This window comes from Leucoraja erinacea, chromosome 1 (genome assembly GCF_028641065.1).
Source record: "Leucoraja erinacea ecotype New England chromosome 1, Leri_hhj_1, whole genome shotgun sequence".
NCBI lineage: Eukaryota > Metazoa > Chordata > Chondrichthyes > Rajiformes > Rajidae > Leucoraja > Leucoraja erinaceus.
Genome location: NC_073377.1, coordinates 44,556,062 through 44,579,617, shown reverse-complemented (window position 1 = coordinate 44,579,617; position 23,556 = coordinate 44,556,062). Strand labels below are relative to the sequence as shown.

At 41.4% G+C, this 23,556-nt stretch overlaps 1 protein-coding gene across 1 annotated transcript in view; it reads left to right on the top strand.

The window, feature by feature from the left end:
* The window catches only part of LOC129696183 (potassium/sodium hyperpolarization-activated cyclic nucleotide-gated channel 1-like), a 285,651-nt gene that overhangs the window by 140,638 nt on the left and 121,457 nt on the right, over nucleotides 1-23,556 (top strand). The window contains exons 3-4 of the mRNA XM_055633797.1: nucleotides 2,756-2,917; nucleotides 7,721-7,939. Of these exons, the coding sequence (XP_055489772.1) occupies nucleotides 2,756-2,917; nucleotides 7,721-7,939 (381 nt within the window). The remainder of the gene's footprint in view (nucleotides 1-2,755; nucleotides 2,918-7,720; nucleotides 7,940-23,556) is intronic.

The following is a 23,556-nucleotide window of genomic DNA, read 5'->3' as shown; positions in this document are numbered from 1 at the left end:
AGAATCTATCCATCTCTGCCTTTTAAAAAAATTTAGACTTTTTAGTTTAGTTTAGAAAAACAGTGCGGAAACAAACCCTTTGACCCACAGAGTCTGCGCCAACCAGTAATCCCTGTATGATAACACAATCCTATACACAATAGGGACAATTTACAATTGTGAAATTCTTTGCCACAGAAGGCTGTGGATGCCAAGTCAGTGGAAATTTTTTAAGGCAGAGATAGATAGATTCTTGATTAGCACATGTGTCAGAGGTTATGGGGAGAAGGCAGTAGAATGGGATTAGGAGGGAGAGATAAATCAGCCATGATTGAATGGCAGAGTAGACTTGATGGGCCGAATGGCCTAATTCTAATCCTATCACTTATGACCTTATGATCATTTTACCAAGCTAATTAACCTACAAATGTGTACGTCTTTGGAGTGTGGGAGGAAACTGGAGTATCCGGAGTAAACTAAATCCATGCAGGTGATGGGGGGAACATGCAAAAACTCTGTTGTGACAGCACCCGTAGTCAGGATCGTGGCCGGGTCTCTGGCACTGTAAGGCAGCAGCACTACCTCTCCGCCATCGTGCCGCCCAGACTGTTCCAAGTGAGTTCCAAAAACTCTCTGAGGGAAACATTTTCAAATTATCTCTACCTTGTGAGTGACCCCTTATTTTTAAATTGAGCCCCCTCATTCTGGAATCTCCCACTGGGAACACTAAAGCCCTTGCCATAAATGACTGTGTTACCTATGTGTCTGCATGGCAGTTTGTTGTGGATAATCACATTTGTTTATGTTCCCTTTATTAATAACTGGCAATAAAATGAAATAAAATCATATTGACAACCAAAAAAATTAAATCCCTCAAGTGACAAGTTGAGTTTACTTTCTACTGTACTAAACCTATTCACACATGTAAGTATTCTTGATACTTAAAGTGGCATTAGACTTTGGTACAGTAAGTGTTCAGATTGAAGATCAAATGTACAAAGTTAGCGATTTGATGAGCCCGAGAACATCTTTGTCACTGAGCATTAAATTGTGATTTTGATGCTATTCCTTTGGTGAATTTTCTTTGTGTTAACTACCAGATAATTTATATTATTAATACTACCGCAGGCGAATCAAACTTTGAAAATGTATTATTCATTTCCATTTACTGTTTTAAAATTGCACGTATAAGACAGTATGCTAATGACATGGCTGAGGCTTTCATTGTGCTGGGAAATCCTTTGCTTGGATAAAGCAATGAAGAAAATGCTGACATATAGCACAATAGCAAAATTCTGTTTGTTGGAAATCTGAAATAAAACAAAAGCATAAATTAAAGTCTGATAAATGGTTATCATTGAACTGATTTTGTTTGTTTAAGGAATTGTAGGACTCCGGTGTGTTGCAGAGCAGAGGATTTCTAAGAGGGCAGGTACATGGTTTCTTGAAAGTGGCGTCACATGTAGAAACAGTGGTCAAAAAGGCTTTCAGCACATTTGCCTTCAACAGTCAGAGTGTTGAGGATAGAAGTTGAGGGGTCATGTTACAGTTATATTAGATGTTGGTGAAGCCACATTTAGAGTTTTGTGTTCAGTTTTGATCACCATGTTATAGGAAAGATGTTATAAAGTCATGTGATAGGAGTACAATTCGCCCATTCGGCTCATCAAGTCTACTCCGCCATTCAATCGTGGCTGGTCTATTTCTCCCTCCTAACCCCATTCTCCTGCCTTCTCCCCATAACCTCTGACACCTGGACTAATCAAAAATCTTAGAAATATCCACTGATGGCCTTCACAGCCTTCTGTGGCAAAGAATTCCACAGATTCACCGCACTCTGACTAAGGAATTTCTCCTCATCTCCTTCCTAAAAGAAAGTCCTTTAATTCTCTGGCTATGACCTCAAGTCCTAGAATCTCCCACTAGTGGAAGCATCCTCTCCACATCCTCTCTATCCAAGCCTTTCACTATTCTGTAAGTTTCAATGAGGTCCCCACTCATTCTTCTAAACTCCAGTGAGTAAAGGCCCAGTACTGACAAATGCTCGTCATAGTTTAACCTACACATTCCAGATGCAGAGAACAGTAATGAGGGTGTTGCCAGAACTCTTGGGCTTGAGTTGTAGGGAGAGGTTGAGCAGGCTATGGCTTTATTCCTGTGGAGTGTAGGAGGACGTGTGTGTGTGTGTGGGGGGGGGGGGGGGGGGGATATTTTAGAGGTGCACAACTCTGAGAGGAATACATTGGGTAAACACGCAGAGTCTTTTACCCAGAGTAGGGAAATCCATGAACCAACACCAGAGGACATAGGTTTAGGTTCATAGATAGAATGGGTTTAGAGGGATATAGGCAAATGCAGGCAGGTGGGAATAGTGTAGTTGGGGCATGTTGGTTGATGTAGGTATGTTGGGCCAGAGGGCCTGTTTCCACTATGTATGACTTTTCTGACTTTAATGAACAGGTTTCTTGAAAAAGGCTACTTGCTGAATAATCAGTTTCTTATTTTAAGTCACTTACAATGGTGAGCAGAATTTCTAGTCCTTACTTGGAATATATAATGCTACAAGTGTTATGGAAATTTTACTCCACAAATGTTGATATTCAAAATAATCAAATAATCTGTAATCTAAAAAAATTCAAATGTTCCAACTTGATTATCCTTTGGAATATCAATGATGGCATTTACCAATGTACTGTATACTGCACAATGACAATAAAGTTGAATCTGAATCTGAAGCCAAAGCTTAAATCCTAATTTCTTTTTTGTTACCTTTCAGATATTCCATATGACATATGACTTTGCCAGTGCTGTGGTGAGAATATTTAACCTCATTGGAATGATGCTTCTCTTATGCCACTGGGATGGTTGTCTCCAGTTTCTAGTTCCATTGCTTCAGGATTTTCCCCCTAATTGTTGGGTGTCCCTAAATGGTATGGTTGTAAGTATTGTTATATTTTTTATGTATATTCCTCAGCCTTTCTTGAAACATTGTCCCGTGCCCAGAAGTAAGCGTACATTCAAGTATTGCATGTGCACCAAGAGTATCCTTCGAAACATTTCAACATTTAAATTTGATTCTTCATGGCATTGATTATCTAACAACAATGTTGTGTTGTGTGGCAATTCCATACAAGTTGCACGTGGACTGAGGGAAAAATATGTATTCATAAAGAAGCTAACTAATGCTACAGGGGAGTAGTTATGTTTTTGGGCAGGAGTAAGAGGGCCACAGTATAACAGCGGAGAGGAGGGATGGGTGTATATAAAACTAGGCGAGACAGAGCAAGAGTTAGTAATGAAGAGGTTAAATGTGGCTTAACTCACCAGAAAAAAAATCAGAATACAACATTTCCAAGAAGGAGAGTAAAAGAAAAGGTCAGGGTGACGGAATTGATCAAGAGGGTCACCATATTGTTCAAGGACTGAATCAATTTCATCAGCGGCAAGGAAAAGAAGAGGATCTGTTACAATGACAGGGATTCCTAAAATAGAAGGAAACAGAAGAGCAAGTCTCAAGAAATATTTAGTGAGAATTAAAAAATAATAAAGCAATAATACCGCGGGATTTAATTTGCACGAACAAACTGCGAGAAAATAGAAAAGGCTAAAAAACTATTAGTAGTCTAATATTAGTACTTATTATGAGAGAAGGCCATTCATTGCTTACAGTAGGTATCAGATCCGAGGCCAGTAGCACCAGAATCGGTTCCATTCCCTCCTCTTTACCTCCTTGTACACTGAAACGTGCACTCACCAATGTGTCGAAAAACCTCTGATTCTTTTGCCAATCACCTATTTAATTTACAATGGCCAATTAATCTACCATGAAAGGCGGGAGGAAATCGGCACACCTGTCAGATAACTCAAGTGTAAAGAAAAGTATGGACCAGGATATTTTTTATGTTTCCAGGGGACGCCGAACGATGGCTGCCTTGCCAATGGTCTGTCTTGTCTTTTTCCTTCTTTGTGTTTTTAGTTTGTAGTAAAAGGTATGTTTTAGTTTTGTGTTATTTGGGGTGGGAGGGGGAAACATTTTCAATCTCTTTCCTCAATGGAGATGCAACTTTTTCTGTTGTATCTCTGTCTGTATTGTGGCCTAACATCGTGGAGTTGGCAGCCTCTTGCTGGGACCTCAGGAGTTCCAACCGTGGTAGCCAGCGGACTTACCATCGTGGAGCTTGTGATCCCTTTGTCAGGGATCGACATCGGAGATCCAACCGCAGAATCCTGCAGACTTTAACATCATGGAGCTCGCAGTCCCTGGTTAGAGACTGGCTTTGGGAGCACCAAGCCACGATCGCGGGAGCTTCGCTCGCCCTGACGTGAGAGCTTCGATTGCCTGCTGTGGGACCTTCAATCGCCTCGACTGCAGATGGTTCGACTGCCCCTGACCACGGGGGAAAAGGTTGAAAGATGATAAGACTTTATTGGCTTCCAGCAGTGGTGAATGTGGAGGAGCCGGTATGGTGGATGTTTATGTAAATTTTTAATGTAACTGTGTGTTTTGTTGCTTTTTGGTATGACTGTATGGCAAATCAAATTCCTTGTATGTTTCAAAACATAATTGGCTAATAAATTATGATTATGAAGATAGACACAAGAAGCTGAAGTAACTAAGCGGGACGGGGTATCTCTGGAGGGAAGGAATGGGTGATGTTTCGGGTCGAGACCCTTCTCCAGACTGGGTAGGGATAAGGGAAATGAGAGATATAGATGGTGATGTGGAGAGATAAGGAACAATGAATGAACGATAAACAAAAAAGTAGCTGTTTGTAGGGTGAAAATGAGAAGCTAGTGCAACTTGGGTGGGGGAGGGATAGAGAGAGGGGGAATGCCGGGGCTACCAGAAATGAGAGAAAGCAATATTCATACCACTGGGCTGTAAGCTGCCCAAGCGAAATATGAGATGCTGTTTCTCCAATTTGCGTTTGGCCTCACTCTGACAATTGAGGAGACCTAGGACACAAAGGACTATGTAGGGATGATTCGCACTAGCTTCTCATTTTTACCCTACAAACAGCTAACAATGGCCTGTTTCCTTTATCATTGTAACTTTTTTGCATATCTTTCATTCATTGTTCTTTATCTCTCCACATCGTTTCCCTTATCCCTAACCAGTCTGAAGAAGGGTCTCGATCAGAAACTTCACCCATTCCTTCTCTCCAGAGATGCTGCTTGTCCCACTGAGTTACTCCAGCTTCTTGTGCCTATATTCTGATTCCCTGGCAATGATACAGTCAGAGAAGCTGGAAGAATCAGCAATTCTGGGATAATTGGATTATCGGAATATTTTAATTGGTTCGGTGGTCAGGTTTCCTTGTTTCTGACAGTGACAAATTGTCACGTGTCTGCCTAAATGTCTCTTTACATTGCTATTGTATCTGTTCCCCCCACCGCCCCTAACACCACTGCATTCCAGGCACCTCCCGCTCTGTGTAACATAAATTTCCAAGTAAATTTTTTAATTTTCCCTCTCTCATCTTAAAGCGCTGCCCTCGAGTATTTGACTTTGTCTCTTTTGCAAAAGACTGAATATTTACCTTGTCTATTCCTCTAATATTTTTAATATACTACTATCCGGTTGCCACGTAGTCTTCATTGTTCCTGAGAAAACAATCCAAGATTGTCCAAATTCTGCTTATTGTCCATTCCAGAAAACATCCTGGTGAACCTCTTTTGTACCATCTCCAAAACCTCCATGTCCACCCTGTAAAACGAGACCAAAACTGCATGAAATACTGACAGATCAGTTGCTCCATTTTAATTTTTGCCGTTCAATCATTCTTTTTTGCTAATGATCTGCACTGTGTAACATCTGAGCTTCCTCCATACAATCCTTTCTCACACACCAGACTCCTTCCCCACAACTCTGCATTGACATCTATAAATGCTCTGCTCTTCCCCAGTTCTGAATAAGGGTCACCATGCCAAAATGTTGACTGGTTTCTCCTTCCATTGATGCTGCTTGACTGGCTAAGTTCTTCCACTGTTTCTGTTTTTGTTTCAGTTAAAAGGCAGTTCAAGTGAGGTAATCAATCCATAATGCCCGTTTTACACAACTATTGACAATTAAAATCACTGCAATAAGCAAAATAGTTATTTTGAAAGTCATAATGGTTTTAAGGCGATTGTCATACCATTTGGTCAATGAGCAGACACTTATTCTCACCATATCTCACCATAGCAGAAGATCCAATTTGTTATTTATTTTTCACATATTTATTTGAAAATTAGTAATTAATCAATTGGCATCTGAAAATGTCATCAAATCTGTTCACATTTTGTCATCAACAAAATGAATAAAGTTGTCATTCTTGTTAGAGTTGCGTACTTTAAAGTAGGTTAGATCATCTGATAATATTTTAACTGTCTTTAAAACATAAGCAGTATAATAAAATCGGGTATGTTTTTTTTCAAGTCAATCTATTTGGGGATAATTAAAGTGAGGTCACCAAAGGCTAGAATTGCTCTCACTCAGTAAGATTAAATTATATCTGCTTTTATAAAATAAAGGCATCATGGAAATGCTACATACCATTGCATAACTTGATACTCATCATGAATAACACTCATACACGATATAGCTAGAGGAACATTAATGTTATTGCTTCTGTCAAAAATTATATTCAGGTGTTTTCTGTGCTTGCTATAATCAGTGCTTTTTTTGGAGACAAAGGTGCTTCTATGCCTCCCGATTTTGGCTGTTCGTATCTATGGTGGTGCATCATCCTATAAGCTGCCTAAAGCTCCTGTCCCACTTAGGAAACCTGAACGGAAACGGTTCCCGGGGGTTGCAGGTGGTTGCCGGAGGTTACAGGTAGTGGAAGCAGGTAGGGAGACTGACAAAAAACCTCTGGGAACCTCCGGGAACTGCACGGAAACCTTGGGTAGGGCGCAAAGTCTCCAGAGGTTTCTGTTCAGGTTTCCTAAGTGGGACAGGGGCATAAGCATTTTAAGGGCATGACTGCCATATGTGTACCATCATGAAAAAACAATGCCTATCATATTCCACTATGTAATTGGAGCAGGATTTTATAGTTTTTATACTTTTTATGCCTTTATTTTTATACTTCTAACAAAATATGTTATTAAAAAATGATTTGTAAGATATTTCAGTATGCCGCTTTATTGTAGCAACATAATTCAATTATCATGTCCTGAAGGTACAGTGGAACAGGTCCTGTCTACCATATGATTCTGTGTACAAATCATTTTACCTACATATCTTTGCTCAATTGTGTACAATTTTGAAGATAATATACGAGTGTTGACAGTATACACATTTGGTTCATCAAAAGACAGTTGCATCCAATTTCTAAACATATATCTTTGCATTATCTATTAAATTACTTGCTTACATATCAATTTGTACCATTTTGTGCATGTGCTTCCCAGTGTATCTTCACGTACATGTTTTTCTGTACAATGAAAAGGGTTAGATTATAAAACAAAGATTAAAGAGTAGGCAATGCAGGTGAAAAGATATGGAGCAAGATATAAAAATAGGAGATACAATGATAGGAATGTACTGATCTATGAAATTCTGAATTGGTAAGCAAAACACAAAAGGAACAGCAAAATGTAGCAGTCTCTGAAGACCAGATAATCTCTCTCGGGCTTGAAGGAGAAGTCGGTAGCTTAATGTCGCAGCAGCTAGTGATCCATTATACTTCTAATAATAACATGAAAAATTAAGTCTTTCAAAAGTTTTTGCTGACTGTGTGTTCTTTTTTTAATGCAGAATGATTCATGGGGGATGCAGTACTCCTATGCACTGTTCAAAGCTATGAGCCATATGCTTTGCATTGGCTATGGAGCTCGGGCACCAGAGTCGATGTCTGATCTCTGGATAACCATATTGAGCATGATAGTGGGAGCCACGTGCTATGCAATGTTCGTTGGCCACGCGACAGCCCTCATCCAATCCCTAGATTCCTCAAGACGACAGTACCAGGAAAAGGTAGGTGTTGCAACATAGACAATATTATGCCACTGCATTGTCTTCTTATGAAACAATGTCAGAGTAAATCTTTACAGTATCTCCCTATTTAGTAGTTGCTATCGGCTTATCAGACATTCAAAGGCTGCAATGCTTCATGAGACATTATGTGTTTACTCAAGGTGAAACCTGCACAGTTGTTTATTTTTTATGAATGCTTATAGTGATTGAGGGTGACATTAGCCCTGCAGTCTATAGGGCTCTGCGATGGCACTTTAGGATTTATATAACCTACCACACCTGTGGTTTGGGAGATGGTGTGCTCCTTTGGTGATTTACAATGGGCTTTCGTGTGCTCCTATTGAAAATGATTTGAAGTTCTCAGTACATTCCAATTACCATTAGAATAGGTGAACAGTACAGCACAGGAAAAAGCTCTATCTCTGCATTTCTTACATATCCATGTGCCTATCTAACAGCTTCTTAAACACCTCTATCATATCTGCCTTAACCACCACCCCTGGAACCACAATCCAGGCACCCACCGCTCTCAGTGTAAATTAATTTCCCCCACACATTTCCATTAAACCTATTCCCTCTAATCTTAAAGCTATGCCCTCTAGTATTTGACATTTACACCTTGGGGGGGGAAAAAAAGATTCTGACTGTCTACCCCATCTATGCCTATCATATTCCTTTCCTTGGTTACAGGACTAGTCATAGAGGTATGCAGCATGGCTCTATAGGCCTCTGTCAGACCCTATGGTCCAACTTGTCCATGTTGACTAAGATTTTTCAAAGCATCCATCTTTTCAGAAGTCGCTTTGCCCACAAACAAACTACTTCAATAGACTTTTGCAAGCTCTTACAGTTGGCGTTTTTCAAATTGTTTGCGTTCCAGTTTTTTTTTTTAATAATGTTAGAAAACATTTTTCATAGTTTGAAGTAACTTTAATAGTTTTTTAATATTTTTAAGTGTAACATTCATCATTGCTGACAGCTTTGACATCCAGCTCTTCCAGGAGATTCATCTTACCTGCCTGACAAACATTCGACCATTTTGTGGGTGGGGTTTAGTCAGGTGTTTCCCCCATGTGATGGTGTTTACATTGCAGGAAGCCTTGCCTTTGCACAGAACTGATGATGCACAAGTTCCTCTGCAAGGTAAAACTGACCATTTCACATAGGCCAGCAAGATGTTAGATTGATTCACTACTTAAGGCAAATGTTGGGCCATTAATGTGGCAATCACAGCTAAGCTATTCTGAAATTATTTTGTAAGCTCCATTTCAGGAGGAATCTCTTGAAAATATTTTGAAGTAATTGAAGTGGCAAGTCGGTAAAAGAACTTACCTAATGTTTTAGCTCATCATCATGCAGTGTATAACAGCATCACTTCATCTGTTGGACAACTTAGAAATAAAAAAGGAAACCAGCAACCAGTGAAAGTGTTTGTAATTGCCATGCAGCTGCTGGGGACAGAGTCCACTGAGGAGCGAAACCGAGCTGGTGTTGGTTATGTCGGGGTGATATTCCTGGAGGACTTTTAATGGGATTATAATGCAGTCTTTAGGCTAGCAATCCTACTTGTCCTAAAATGGAAATTAAAAATGGGTGCTTATGTGCAATCTTTAGGCTGGCAAACCGATATGTTCTAAACCAGAAATAACAATGGGTACTTTATGTGGTGTTGTAGGTAATTATAAGAGTAGAGTTTCGGACTGATAGTTCACTGTGATGAACAATGCTTTTGAGGAAGGACATCCTTGTGATTGAGGCATTGCAGCGTAGGTTCACAAGATTGATCCCTGTGATGGCGGGACGGTCAAATGAGGAAAGATTGAAAAGACTAGGCTTGTATTCACTGGAGTTTAGAAGGATGGGGGGGGGGGTGGGGGGGGGGTCTTATGGAGACGTTTAAAAGGACTGGACCAGCTAGATGCAGGAAAAATGTTCCCAATGTTGGGCGAGTCCAGAACCAGGGGCCACAGTCTTAGAATAAAGGGGAGTCCATTTAAGACTGAGGTGAGAAAAAATGTTTTTCACCCAGAGAGTTGTGAATTTGTGGAATTCCCTGCCACAGAGGGCAATGGATGGATTTAAGAGAGAGTTAGATAGAGCTCTAGGGGCTAGTGGAATCGATGGATATGGGGAGAAGGCAGGCACAGATTATTGATTGGGGACATTCAGCCGTGATCACAATGAATGGTGGCGCTGGCTTGAAGGGCTGAATGGCCTCCTCCTGCATCTATTTTCTATGTTTCTTTAACAGGGCTATTCAATTTGGCGTGCTGACTGCCATGGTTCATGATCCTAAGGATCTTGAGTATTTAGATTGTTACGCATTGCCTTTTCCTAAGTTAATTTGATTGGTGCTCATTCATCATTAGAGCCTTGACGAATTTCTATTGATCTTTCCTATGCCATTATCCTGCCAGAAAGAATGCCTTGCACATAGTCAGAAATTGTCTGAAGGTAGTGTACAAAGAAGCTTGTTAGGTTAATCTCAAAACAACAGTTACAGTTCACACAGTCCACTATTTTGATGCACACTCGAGACTTTAAAAACAGACAGCTGGTGTTTGGTGGAAGATATTGATCTGCTTCCTAAAAAAGAATAAGATTGAATCAGCACAATAAATGTGAAAGTGGACATAAAGGCCATGTCTACATTATAGCCAAGGCACATTTTCACAACCTGCTGTAGGAGCTGCTGATACCAGTTGGTATTGGTAAGTGCTGAGGAGGAGGATTTCCTGGAATGTATATGGGATGGGTTTTTAAACCAATATGTGGAGGAACCAACTAGAGGACAGGCCATCCTAGACTGGGTATTGTGCAAGGTTACACAGAAAAGCTGGAGAAACTCAGCGGGTGCAGCAGCATCTATGGAGCGAAGGAAATAGGCAACGTTTCGGGCCGAAACCCTTCTTCAGACTGATCAGGGGTGGGGGTGGGTGGGGACAAGAAAGGGAAAAGGAGGAGTAGCCGGAAGGCTGGAGGGTGGGAGGAGACAGCAGGGGAGCTGAGGAAGGGGAGGAGACAGCAAGGACTAACAGAATTGGGAGAAGTCGATGTTCATGCCCCCGGGGTGCAGACTCCCCAAACGGAATATGAGGTGCTGTTCCTCCAATTTCCGGTGCTGCTCGCTGTGGCCATGGAGGAGACCCAGGACAGAGAGGTCGGAGGCGGAGTGGGAGGGGGAGTTGAAGTGCTGAGCCACCGGGAGGTCAGCTAGGTTATTGCGGACCGAGCGGAGGTGTTCGGCGAAACGATCGCCCAACCTCCGCTTGGTCTCACCGATATAGATCTGCTGACATCTAGAGCAGCGGACGCAATAGATGAGGTTGGAAGAGATGCAGGTAAACCTCTGTCGCACCTGGAACGATTGCTTGGGTCCCTGAACGGAGTTGAGGGGGGAGGTAAAGGGACAAGTGTTGCATCTCCTGCGGCCGCAAGGGAAAGTGCCCGGGGAGGGGGTGGACCGAGAGGGAAGGGAAGAATTGACAAGGGAGTTATGGAGGGAGCGGTCTTTGCGGAAGGCAGATATGGGGGGAGATGGGAAGATGTGGCTAGTAGTGGGGTCACGTTGGAGGTGGCGAAACTGACGGAGGATTATTTTTTGTATGTGATGGCTGGTGGGGTGAAAGGTGAGGACTAGGGGGACTCGGCCCTTGGTGCGAGTGCGGGGATGGGGAGAGAGAGCAGTGTTGCGGGGTATGGAAGAGACCCTGGTGCGAGCCTCATTTATGGTGGAGGAGGGGAACCCCCGTTCCCTGAATAGTGAGGACATTTCAGATGTCCTGGTGTGGAACGCCTCATCCGTGGAGCAGATGCGGCGTAGACGGAGGAATTGGGAGTAGGGGATGGAGTCCTTACAGGAAGCAGGGTGGGAAGAAGTGTAGTCCAGATGGGTATTGTGCAATGTGGAAGGATTAGTTAGTGATCTTGTTGTGCAAGGCCCCCTGGGGAACAGTAACCATAATATACTGGAATTCTGCATTAAGATGGACAGTGATACGGTTAATTCAGAGACTTGGGTCCTGAAATTGAATAAAGGAGACTTTGAAGGTATGAGATGGGAATTGGCTAGGATAGACGGGCAAATTCAGCTTAACGGGATGACGGTGGAGATGCAATGGCAAAGATTTAAAGACCGCATGGATGAACTCCTGAAATAGTTCATCCCTGTCTGATGAAAAAATAACACTGGGAAGGCGGCTCAACCGTGGTCAATGAAAGTGTTTAATCCAAGGAAGAGGCATATAAATTGGCCAGAAGAACCGGAATATCAGAGGACTGGGCGAAATTTAGAGCGCAACAAAGGAAGACCATTTCAGTGTTTTATTTCTTTAGAGGTAAAATCATAAGACCTAGGAGCAGAAGCCAGCCAATCGAGACTACTCCACCATTCAATCTTGGCTGATCTATTGTTCTTTAGGCTTGTTATTTGGTAGTTTAGGTATTTATAAAAGAACAGCCAAATTGCTGGATGAACTCAGTGAGTCGAGCAACATATGTGGTGGGAAGAGAATTGTCGGGTCGAAATCCTGCAAATTTGGCTGAATGGAAGTGTTCCAGATATTAGTGCCAAAAGAAAACCTGTGTAATAATTATAAATTATGATTCATAATTCCAGGTACATTGCAAGAATTTGCTAAAGAATTTGAAAAAATTATCTAGTTAGAGTGGTAGGATGTGATCATTAAAATTATGTGCTGACACAAACTAAGACGATAAGTGCTACAAAATAGCTACTTCAACTGGATCCTTTAAAGAACAATAAACTAAAGCGATTTATCAACTATCTGGGGATAAAAAGGTCACATGTCAATGCAAATAATGCCATAGTTTCATATGCTCAAGTTACTTACTTGTCAAAGATGTAAAGTTATTTGTTCATTGATTGTCATAAACTGTTAGTAGGATACTTTATTTGTGACACCAAGGAGATATTGGATAGGAAGCACAGGGTTATTTTAGTAATTTGATATTTTCGTTTGGATAGCTCACAATCTGTTTAATAATCTGATAAACTTATTACATTTAACCAATATGAATATGAGAATGGGAAGCAAGAATTAATCCTCTGAGCCTGCTCAGGTATAAGGAATAGGTGGCGATTTGGGTTGCTACTCTTCTTCAGACCTGGTGCTACACTATTTAGCATTCCATACTCCTCTGTGATCCCAGAAAATCTTTACTAAAGTAAGGATAATGAATCTCGTTGCACCTCTTGTGGGCCTGCTGCATTATGGTGCTGTGCTTCTCAGCACCTTTACCAGAGCAAAATACATGCCTGGAGCAACAGATTTGGCAGGTCTTTCATGTACATGTTGGCTACTTGTCTGAGAAATAAATGGATGGTATTTATTACATTTGGCATGATAGAGTCATACAGTGTGTAAACGGGACCATCGGTCCAACTTGCCCTCATCAACCATCTACACTAGTTCCACCTGCCTGCATTTGGTCCCTCTAAACCTGACTGAAGCATTCTAAACCTGTCCTATCCATATGATGTTACTGCACTTGATGGTGTGGACTACATGTCAATTGAATTGCAGCTTCTCGATTTGCAATTTAACAATGTGATGGATTTAATATATTTTTTTAAACTTAACATAAAGGGAGTGGTTAAGAAAGAACTGCAGATGCTGGAAAAATCGAAGGTAGACAAAAATGCTGGAGACCCTCTTCAGACCCTCTTTCCTCTTCAAGAGTGGTGTTGGATGGAACTGGAATTAGAGAGAGTGTCTCTTTGCAAGTTTTCGGGGAGGAGATGTGAGAGATTCAGTGGAATTGCTGAGAGTTGTCTGATGCCTCCTGCCTTTTACAGCAAGATTCTGATGCACATCAGTAGTTGTCTCTGCTCTTTGGTTCTACAATGCTGCTGTCATCACTGCTGCACCTTTTTCAAGAACATTGACAAATATTTCACAACCCATCACTTTTGTCACTTTTTCAAAGAATCCAAATTGTTTTTTTTTTTTAGATGTACCTAGCTTTTACAAATCTTTTCTACTCTTTATGATTCGCTGAAATTATTTGTCGAATTTAGTCACACTCCATTGTTGATCTCTGTCATTTCCCAATAATTTGTGCATTGGTCTAATTTCTTAATTAGTGGAATTGTTTGTAAGATTTTTCATCTAATGACATCATCATCATTGTCATTGTTGAAAACATCAACAGGAACGGTGCCTTACAATGCTATGTATGACAGTGATCGCAACTTCCACTGAAGTGTGGATGGCCGTTGGCTCGCTAGGAGCTCATCTGCCCTTTGACAGGCCTTGTTTTTGGTCCTGCTGGGGGTCCACAGCCCCCTCCTCACCTGGGAAACCAGGTGGGGGAGATGGTTTAGTCGCCGACTATCAGACCATGGAGCAGGTAGCACGGGATTACATGGTACCCATGGCAGGTACATAGAAGATTAGAAGATAATCAATTTCAAAGACGGTGGTAATTTAATTTTATAGTGTCTGTAATGAGTCGACTCAAACACACATCAAGATACAACGCATATTTATTCAATCTACGTACAGCAAGGATCTGCAGTCATTACGTCTGAGCTGCTACTAATTCTGAATAGCGTAAGCAGACTTGATAATATGAAGCACATACTAGGCGGAGTTACCACTAGCAAACACTATTATTGACTAGTATGAAATAGCCAATCTATTGTTTCACTTCATTTTACAACATGATTGTTTACCTTCAGACTATTTGTATTATTTTTGTCATCCCACCTTTTATGTCTTCCTGGTTGCTATAGAAACATAGAAATTAGGTGGAGGAGTAGGCCATTCGGCCCTTCGAGCCTGCACCGCCATTCAATATGGTCATGGCTGATCATCCAACTCAGTATCCTATACCTGCCTTCTCTCCATACCCCCTGATCCCCTTAGCCACAAGGGCCACATCTAACTCCCTCTTAAATATAGCCAATGATCTGGCCTCAACTACCCCCTGTGGCAGAGAGTTCCAGAGATTCACCACCTCTCTGTGTGAAAAAAGTTCTTCTCATCTTGGTTTTAAAAGATTTCCCCCTTATCCTTAAGCTGTGACCCCTTGTCCTGGACTTCCCCAACATCGGGAACAATCTTCCTGCATCTAGCCTGTCCAACCCCTTAAGAATTTTGTAAGTTTCTATAAGATCCCCTCTCAACCTCCTAAATTCTGGAGATTATAAACCAAGTCTATCCAGTCTTTCTTCATAAGACAGTCCTGACATCCCAGGAATCAGTCTGGTGAACCTTCTCTGCACTCCCTCTATGGCAATAATATCCTTCCTCAGATTTGGAGACCAAAACTGTACGCAATACTCCAGGTGTGGTCTCACCAAGACCCTGTACAACTGCAGTAGAACCTCCCTGCTCCTATACTCAAATCCTTTTGCAATGAAAGCTAACATACCATTTGCTTTCTTTACTGCCTGCTGCACCTGCATGCCTACCTTCAATGACTGGTGTACCATGACACCCAGGTCTGGCTGCATCTCCCCCTTTCCCAATCTGCCACCATTTAGATAATAGTCTGCTTTCCCGTTTTTGCCACCAAAATGGATAACCTCACATTTATCCACATTATACTGCATCTGCCAAACATTTGCCCACTCACCCAGCCTATCCAAGTCACCTTGCAGTCTCCTAGCATCCTCCTCACAGCTAACACTGCCCCCCAGCTTAGTGTCATCCGCAAACTTGGAGATATTGCCTTCAATTCCCTCATCCAGATCATTAATATATATTGTAAATATCTGGGGTCCCAGCACTGAGCCTTGGGGTACCCCACTAGTCACTGCCTGCCATTGTGAAAAGGACCCGTTTACTCCTACTCTTTGCTTCCTGTTTGCCAGACAGTTCTCTATCCACATCAATACTGAACCCCCAATGCCGTGTGCTTTAAGTTTGTATACTAATCTCTTATGTGGGACCTTGTCAAAAGCCTTCTGGAAGTCCAGATACACCACATCCACTGGTTCTCCCCTATCCACGCTACTGGTTACATCCTCGAAAAATTCTATAAGATTCGTCAGACATGATTTACCTTTCGTAAATCCATGCTGACTTTGTCCAATGACTTTCCAAATGTGCTGCTATCCCATCTTTAATAACTGACTCTAGCAGTTTCCCCACTACCGATGTTAGACTAACTGGTCTGTAATTATTAAAGAGTTTTAAAAAGTGGGATTACGTTTTACCTGCCAATCAGGAACTACTCCAGAATCTAAAGAGTTTTGAAAGATTATTACTAATGCATCCACTATTTCTGGAGCTACTTCCTTAAGTACTCTGGGATGCATTATCTGACCCTGGGGATTTATCGGCCTTTAATCCATTCAATTTACCCAACACTACTTCCTGGCTAACCTGGATTTCACTCAATTCCTCCAACTCCTTTGACCCGCGGTCCCCTGCTATTTCCGGCAAATTATTTATGTCTTCCTTAGTGAAGACGGAACAAAAGTAGTTATTCAATTGGTCCGCCATATCCTTGTTCCCCATAATCAACTCACCTGTTTCTGACTGCAAGGGACCTACATTTGTTTTAACTAATCTCTTTCTTTTCACATACCTATAAAAACCTTTGCAGTCAGTTTTTATGTTCCCTGCCAGTTTTCTTTCATAATCTATTTTTCATTTCCTAATTAAGCCCTTCGTCCTCCTCTGCTGGCCTCTGAATTTCTCCCAGTCCTCCGGTATGCTGCTTTTTCTGGCTAATTTGTACGCATCATCCTTCGCTTTGATACTATCCCTGATTTCCCTTGTTATCCACGGATGTACTACCTTCCCTGATTTATTCTTTTGCCAAACTGGGATGAACAATTTTTGTAGGTCATCCATGCAGTCTTTAAATGTCTTCCATTGAATATCCACCGTCAACCCTTTTAGAATTAATTGCCAGTCAATCTTGGCCAATTCACATCTCATACCCTCAAAGTTACCTTTCTTTAAGTTCAGAACCATTGTTTCTGAATTAACAATGTCACTCTCCATCCTAATGAAGAACTCAACCATATTATGGTCACTCTTTCCCAAGGGGGCACGTACAACAAGATTGCTAACTAACCCTTCCTCATTACTCAATACCCAGTCTAAAATAGCCTGCTCTCTCGTTGGTTCCTCTACATATTGATTTAGATAACTATCCCGCATACATTCCACGAAATCCTCTTCCTCAGCACCCCTGCCAATTTGATTCACCCAATCTATATGTAGATTGAAGTCACCATTATAACTGTTTTGCCTTTGTCGCACGCATTTCTAATTTCCTGTTTGATACCATCTCCAACTTCACTACTACTGTTAGGTGGCCTGTACACAACACCCACCAGCGTTTTCTGCCCCTTAGTGTTTCGCAGCTCTACCCATACCGATTCCACATCCTCCAAACTAATGTCCTTCCTTTCCATTGCATTAATCTCCTCTCTAATCAGTAACGCTACCCCACCTCCTTTTCCTTTCTCTCTATCCCTCCTGAATATTGAATATCCCTGGATGTTCAGCTCCCAGCCTTGGTCACCCGGGAGCCATGTCTCCGTGATCCCAACTATATCATAGTCATTAATAGCTATCTGCACAAGCTATCTGCACATTCAACTCATCCACCTTATTACGAATGCTCCTTGCATTGAGACACAAAGCCTTCAGGCTTGTTTTTACAACACTCGCTACCTATTGCTTCTAACCTCATTTTACACCCCTCGGTCTCTACGCTCACACATTTAAGAAACCCTTTCCCTTTAACTCCATCCTCCACTATCCCATTCGACACCCCACCCCCCTTATTCAGTTTAAAGCCACCCGTGTAGCAGTGGCAAACCTGCCTGCCAGAATGCTGGTCCCACACCTGTTAAGATGCAATCCGTCCCTTTTGTACAGTTCCCCCTTACCCCAAAACAGATCCCAGTGATCTAAGAATCTAAATCCCTGCCCCATGCACCAGTTCCTCAGCCACACGTTCAGGTCCCGTATCTCCCTGTTCCTGCTCTCGCCAGCACGGGGAACTGGAAGCAAACCGGAGATAACAACCCTGGAGGTCCTGCTTTTCAACATTTTTCCGAGCTCTCTAAAGTCACGCTGCAGAATATTCATCCCCTTCTTTCCGACATCGTTTGTGCCGACATGCACTACCACTTCCGGATGTTCACCTTCGCCCTTGAGGATTTTCTGCACTCTGTCCGTGACATCCTGGATCCTGGCACCGGGAAGGCAGCACACCATCCTCGCATCCCGTCTGTTGCCGCAGAAACCCCTGTCCGTACCTCTCACGATGGAGTCTCCCACTACAATGGCCTTGCCTGCCTTAGGCCTTTTTGGTTTTGGCTCAACAGCCCTATTCGCATCGCAAGCCAGTCCGCCGCTCACGTCTTCTGTCCCAACAGCTTCTAAGCGGGTGAACCTGTTTACAAGAGGTACACCACCCGGGGACGTTGGCATTCCATGCTTCCCTCCCTTTCTCACTGTCTCCCACCTTCTCTCTTCCAGTACCTTAGGTGTAACAATCGTACTGTAGGACTTGTCGAGGAACGACTCCGTTTCTTGTACGAACCGGAGGTCATCCACTTGCTTCTCCAGTTCCCCAACACGGCCCTTCAGGAGTTCTACCTGGATGCACTTTTCGCATGTGTAGCAGCCAGAGGCACCAGCAATGTCCTTGACCTCCCACATACTGCAAGCATCGCACTGAATCAGCTTGCCTGACATCTCCTTCTTTCGTCTCTACCTCTCAAGCGTATTGCGTGGTCTCCTCTCCTCTCCTCAGTCTCCTCGCCGAAGACTCTCGAGCCAAAGACTCACACTTTTCTCACAGGGCCGCTCCTCACTGCCGCTCGCTAAGAGCCGTCTTTCTTAAATTGACTGATAAATTGCCTGATTTACCAATTTACAAAGCAAATTCCTCAGTTTTCAACTGTTTTCCCACACTGACTCACTTCTCTCCTCCCACTTGGGCTAGAGCCAATCAGTCGTATCTCTTGCTAATCTGCTGCTGCTGTTCCTCTCAAATCAACAGCAGATCTGAACCTCTATGCTATACGTTTTATAATGCTTCCATTTTGTCATCATGTGCTATTCATGCATTCTCATGTTATTTAAGCAGCTGATCTTTTTGATGAATTCTAACAATTACCTGTTTAAGAATTTCCCACTCTTTTATCTCTCTGCCCATTATTATCTTCTCTGCAGCCATAGTCATACAGTGTGCAAACAGGCCCTATGGCCCAACTTGCCCACGCCGACTAACATGCCTCGTATCCACTGGTACCACCTTCCCACATTTCGGCCATAACTCTCTAAACCTATCCTATCCATGTTCTTGCTCAAATGCCTCTTAAACATCAAGATAGTATCTGCCTCACCTACCTTCTCGGGCAACTCATTCCTTTGCTTACAAAACATTACACCCTCGGGTTCCTATTAAATCTTTCCTCCCTCACCTTAAACCAATGTCCTTGTTATTAATTCCCCTTCTCAGGGCAAAAGACTCTGCGTTTACCCAATCTATTCCTGTCATGATCTTGTGCACTTCTGTAAGATCACCCTCATCTGCCTGTGCTCCAAGAAATAAAGTCCTAGCCTGCTCAACCTCTCCCTATAGCTCAGGTCATCTTGTCCTGGCAACATCCTCATGAATCTTCCCTACACCCTTTCTGGCTTGAAAACATATTTCTTATAATATGGTGACCAATACTGAACACAATACTCCAAATGTGGCCTCATCAATATCTTATGCAACTGTAACATGACCTCCCAACTTCTTCACTCAATATTCTGACTATTGAAGGTCAATGTGCTGAAAGCCTCGACCACCCTATCTACCTATGATGCTACTTTCAAGGAACGGAAACGCTGTACTCCTAGATCCCAATGTTCAACAATACTCCCCAGAGTCCTGTGTACATCTTGCTGTTATTTGACTTCCCAAAATGCAATACCTCACACTTCTCTGTATTCAATTCCATCAACCATGCCTCTACCCACCTGCCCAACCAATCAAGATCCAGCTGCAATTGTTGATAAACAATTTCACTATCTGCAAAACCGCCCACTTTAGTGTCATCTGCAAACTTGCAAATCATGCCTGTTATGGTTTCATCCAAATCATTGATATAGATGACAAACAGCAATGAGCCCAGCAATAAACCCTGAGGCACACCACTAGTCGCAGTCCTCCAGTCCTACCATCACCCTCTCCTTCCTTCCATGAAGCCACTTTTCTATCCATTCAGCTATCTCTCCTTGGATCTGGTCTATTAATTTGGTTTTAAACTTGGTCACAAACCCTAATGAGCAGTTCAAGCACACTGTCTATTATAGGTCATCAATTGAGGCACCCAAATAATTATCCGACCTGGAGATAAAACAAAATAAAAGCAATAAAAATTTGTTCTGAAAATTGAAGAAGCTTTGGAAGGAAAATGGTAAATGACTGTGCAACGGTTAAATAATGGATAACAGGAAATGTAAGCCTATAGGTTATAATACGTGCAGAAATTGTGATTAAAGAAATAGCAAAGAGTTACTTGATTATGCAAAGTATTATAGGAAGTAACTGTTAAAGTCAAAGACAATCCAAATGTGTAAGAAAAATATAAATATATGCACAAAATTAAAGAACATAGAGGGACAAAGAAATTGGATTAAAGAAAATCAGTATGATATAGTTGTCCAGGTGGGATGAATTCAGGTCATGTGCTGACGTTTAGATTATATAAGATTCAATTAGAAAGAAATATTGATACCAATGAGAGAAGCACAGCAGATTGTTCCATTTGGCACTGCAGATGCCTTTACATGTCAGGTTTTCACAGGATTATTTTCTTAGCTCCTCTAATACTTAGGGTTGAACCTGTTTCAAAATTACTTCTGCCTGGTTAGTTTGATCATCATTTCAGTATACAGCACTTCTGTCCAAACATAGGAGTGTAGCCACCTCTGATTACTGCCAGTTGAAATGGTGAGATCCATCTTATTGATCATACTTAAAAGAGCAGCATGTCTAGTTGTTATATTAATTTCAGATTCCTTCAAAATACCTGTCAGTCATGTTCAGAGGCGAACCTGTTATTCGTCATTGGAGGCTCCTGAAATTGCTGCAAGACAGATGTCTTTTACTTTATTAAATGGCATCTGTATTGCTTTTTAAATCCGGCTTTTAATTCCTATAAGTGAGGAAATTAAGGTCCAGCTGAAGTTCACTTTTTAAAATTTGAAGATTCATCACAAAAAAAAATTAATTAAATGAATCTTCCACTTAAAAATAAGTTGAAGAACCCGGATATTCGAGGGATAGAAGTAAATAGATCTTGCTAGATCCACTGTTTTGCCAGATTCATAATTGTGCAGTAATAAATGGCAGCTGTTAATTTTATTCCACGTCTTTTAAGTTATTAACCACTTACACAATTAGCTGTCATTTAAAGTAGTGCTGCACAATGGATGGGGATTCCACTGTCGTGGATTATACCATACTGGAAATGTTTGTTGACGAGCTTCTTCCGTCTTGTTTACTTATCTGCATCAATACTTTGACTGTAAGGTATAGCGTGACTTGGTGCGTAGAAACTCTGTCTCTAATGCTTATTTCCACCATGAAAATCATCTGCTGATACAAGATGAAAAATTGTTTCTTGTCAATTTGTTGGCATTCTATTGAATCTGCACAGACAAGGAACATGAAATGTGCTGAGAATGGTCAAAAATAAAGAATTGAGTCTTCATGGTGTGGTAAACTCTGTATATCAGTTTCAAGCACCAATAATAATTGAATGTGCAAAGTTTCAAGAACACGCATTTTACTTTGTTATACAGACGAATGTAGATGTCTGAGTCACGTGGATCTTTAACTTAAACGCCTTATGTCAACTCTGACAAAGTGCCTGCTTCCTGTTGTATCTTTTTGAGAAGGTGTCTAATATCAACATTGTTCTTGTAAAAGAAACGCACTTTTAATTCATAGGACAATAAAAGTGTAATATGGGGACACCAAATGGAAGCAATAAAGTCTGGAATATTAATGACATAACCTCTGATTTTAGGGAAAAGAACCAAATGTTCAATTTGCATAATCCATTAATATCTCTTTAATCCTACTCGCAGTGCTCATATTGTGACTTATTACTGGACTATTGGCATTTTTCAGAAAGGTGGTAGAGTTGTTGCCTTACAGCACCAGAGATCCTGGTTCGATCCTGACTGGGTGCTGTCTGTATGGAGTCTGTTGGTTCTCCCCATGACCGCATGGATATTCTCTGGGTGCTCCGGTTTCATCACACACTCCAAGGATGTACACATTTTCAGGTTAATAGGCTTCAGTAAAAAGAAATTGTGAATTGTCCCTAGTGCGTAGGATAATGCTAATGTAGAAACAGAAAATAGGTGCAGGAGTAGGCCATTCGGCCCTTTGAACTCAGTATCCTGTCCCTGCTTTCTCTCCATACCCCCTGATCCCTTTAGCCACAAGGGCCACATTTAACTCCCTCTTAAATATAGCCAATGAACTGGCCTCAACTACATTCTGCGGGAGAGAGTTCCAGAGATACCCCACTCTCTGTGTAAATGTTTTTTTTCTCATCTCAGTCCTAAAAGATTTCCCCTTTATCCTTAAACTGAGACCCCTTGTTCTGGGGATCACTGGTCGCTGTGGACCCGGTGAGCCAAATGACCTGTTTCTGTGCTGTATCTCTAAGCTAAACAAAACAAAACTTCTAGACCATCATCAAAATTATTGAAAAATATTCTGAATTTTGATCCTCATGGTACTGCTGATATGAGTACCCCAGCCAATTTTCCAAACACGTCAGTCATTTGGTTTCAATTCCATAATCTTTCAAATAACTTCTGGAAGTTCACACAAATAATATCCATAAAAATTGCCCAATCCAAAACTTATCATTTTTCAAAAGAGTGCGTCAGATTTGCTATTCTTACAGGCTGATTTGATCAACTAAACATCGACAAGATGTTCAGTTTTTCTACCCATTAATTACAGACCATCATTTTCCCAATGAAGTATAAGGTTAATGCCTGGTTTACTACTTTCACCTTTCATAAATAATGAAATGATGCATACTTGTACAATATTGAGGAATTGATTCTAAACCAAAAGACTTTTTGAAGCATATTTAGATCATCTGATCCATTTAATTTGTTGCTCTTTATCCCCATTATCACTGCTATTTTTCTCACTTTAGTTCATGTTTATGACTGAACATTAGCTTTGTTAATATGTTCAGGATATTATACTCTTCCTCTGATCTTCAAAGAATGATCACAAAATAAGTATTTCCTTGTTTTCATGAACAATATCACAAGTTTAAGGGTGTGGCTGTCTCTTTGCCCTGACAATGTCCTGTATCCTATTCTCACTTAAAAAAATACATTGATTCTGTCATCCCTTACATCCTCCCATTCCTTTTGTAGCATCTCTTATCTGTATTATCGCATTATGATGTTCTATGTATCTTTTTTAATTACCAGGGTCTGCTCCCCTTTTGCCTTATTTTATGTTATTTTCCTTTTATCTTCATAATATACCAAACCGCATTAGCCATGTACTTAGCATCTGGTAAGAGCCCGTGCCCTTCAGAGCTATAAACTAATTCTGTATAACATTAAACATTTTTTTTAATA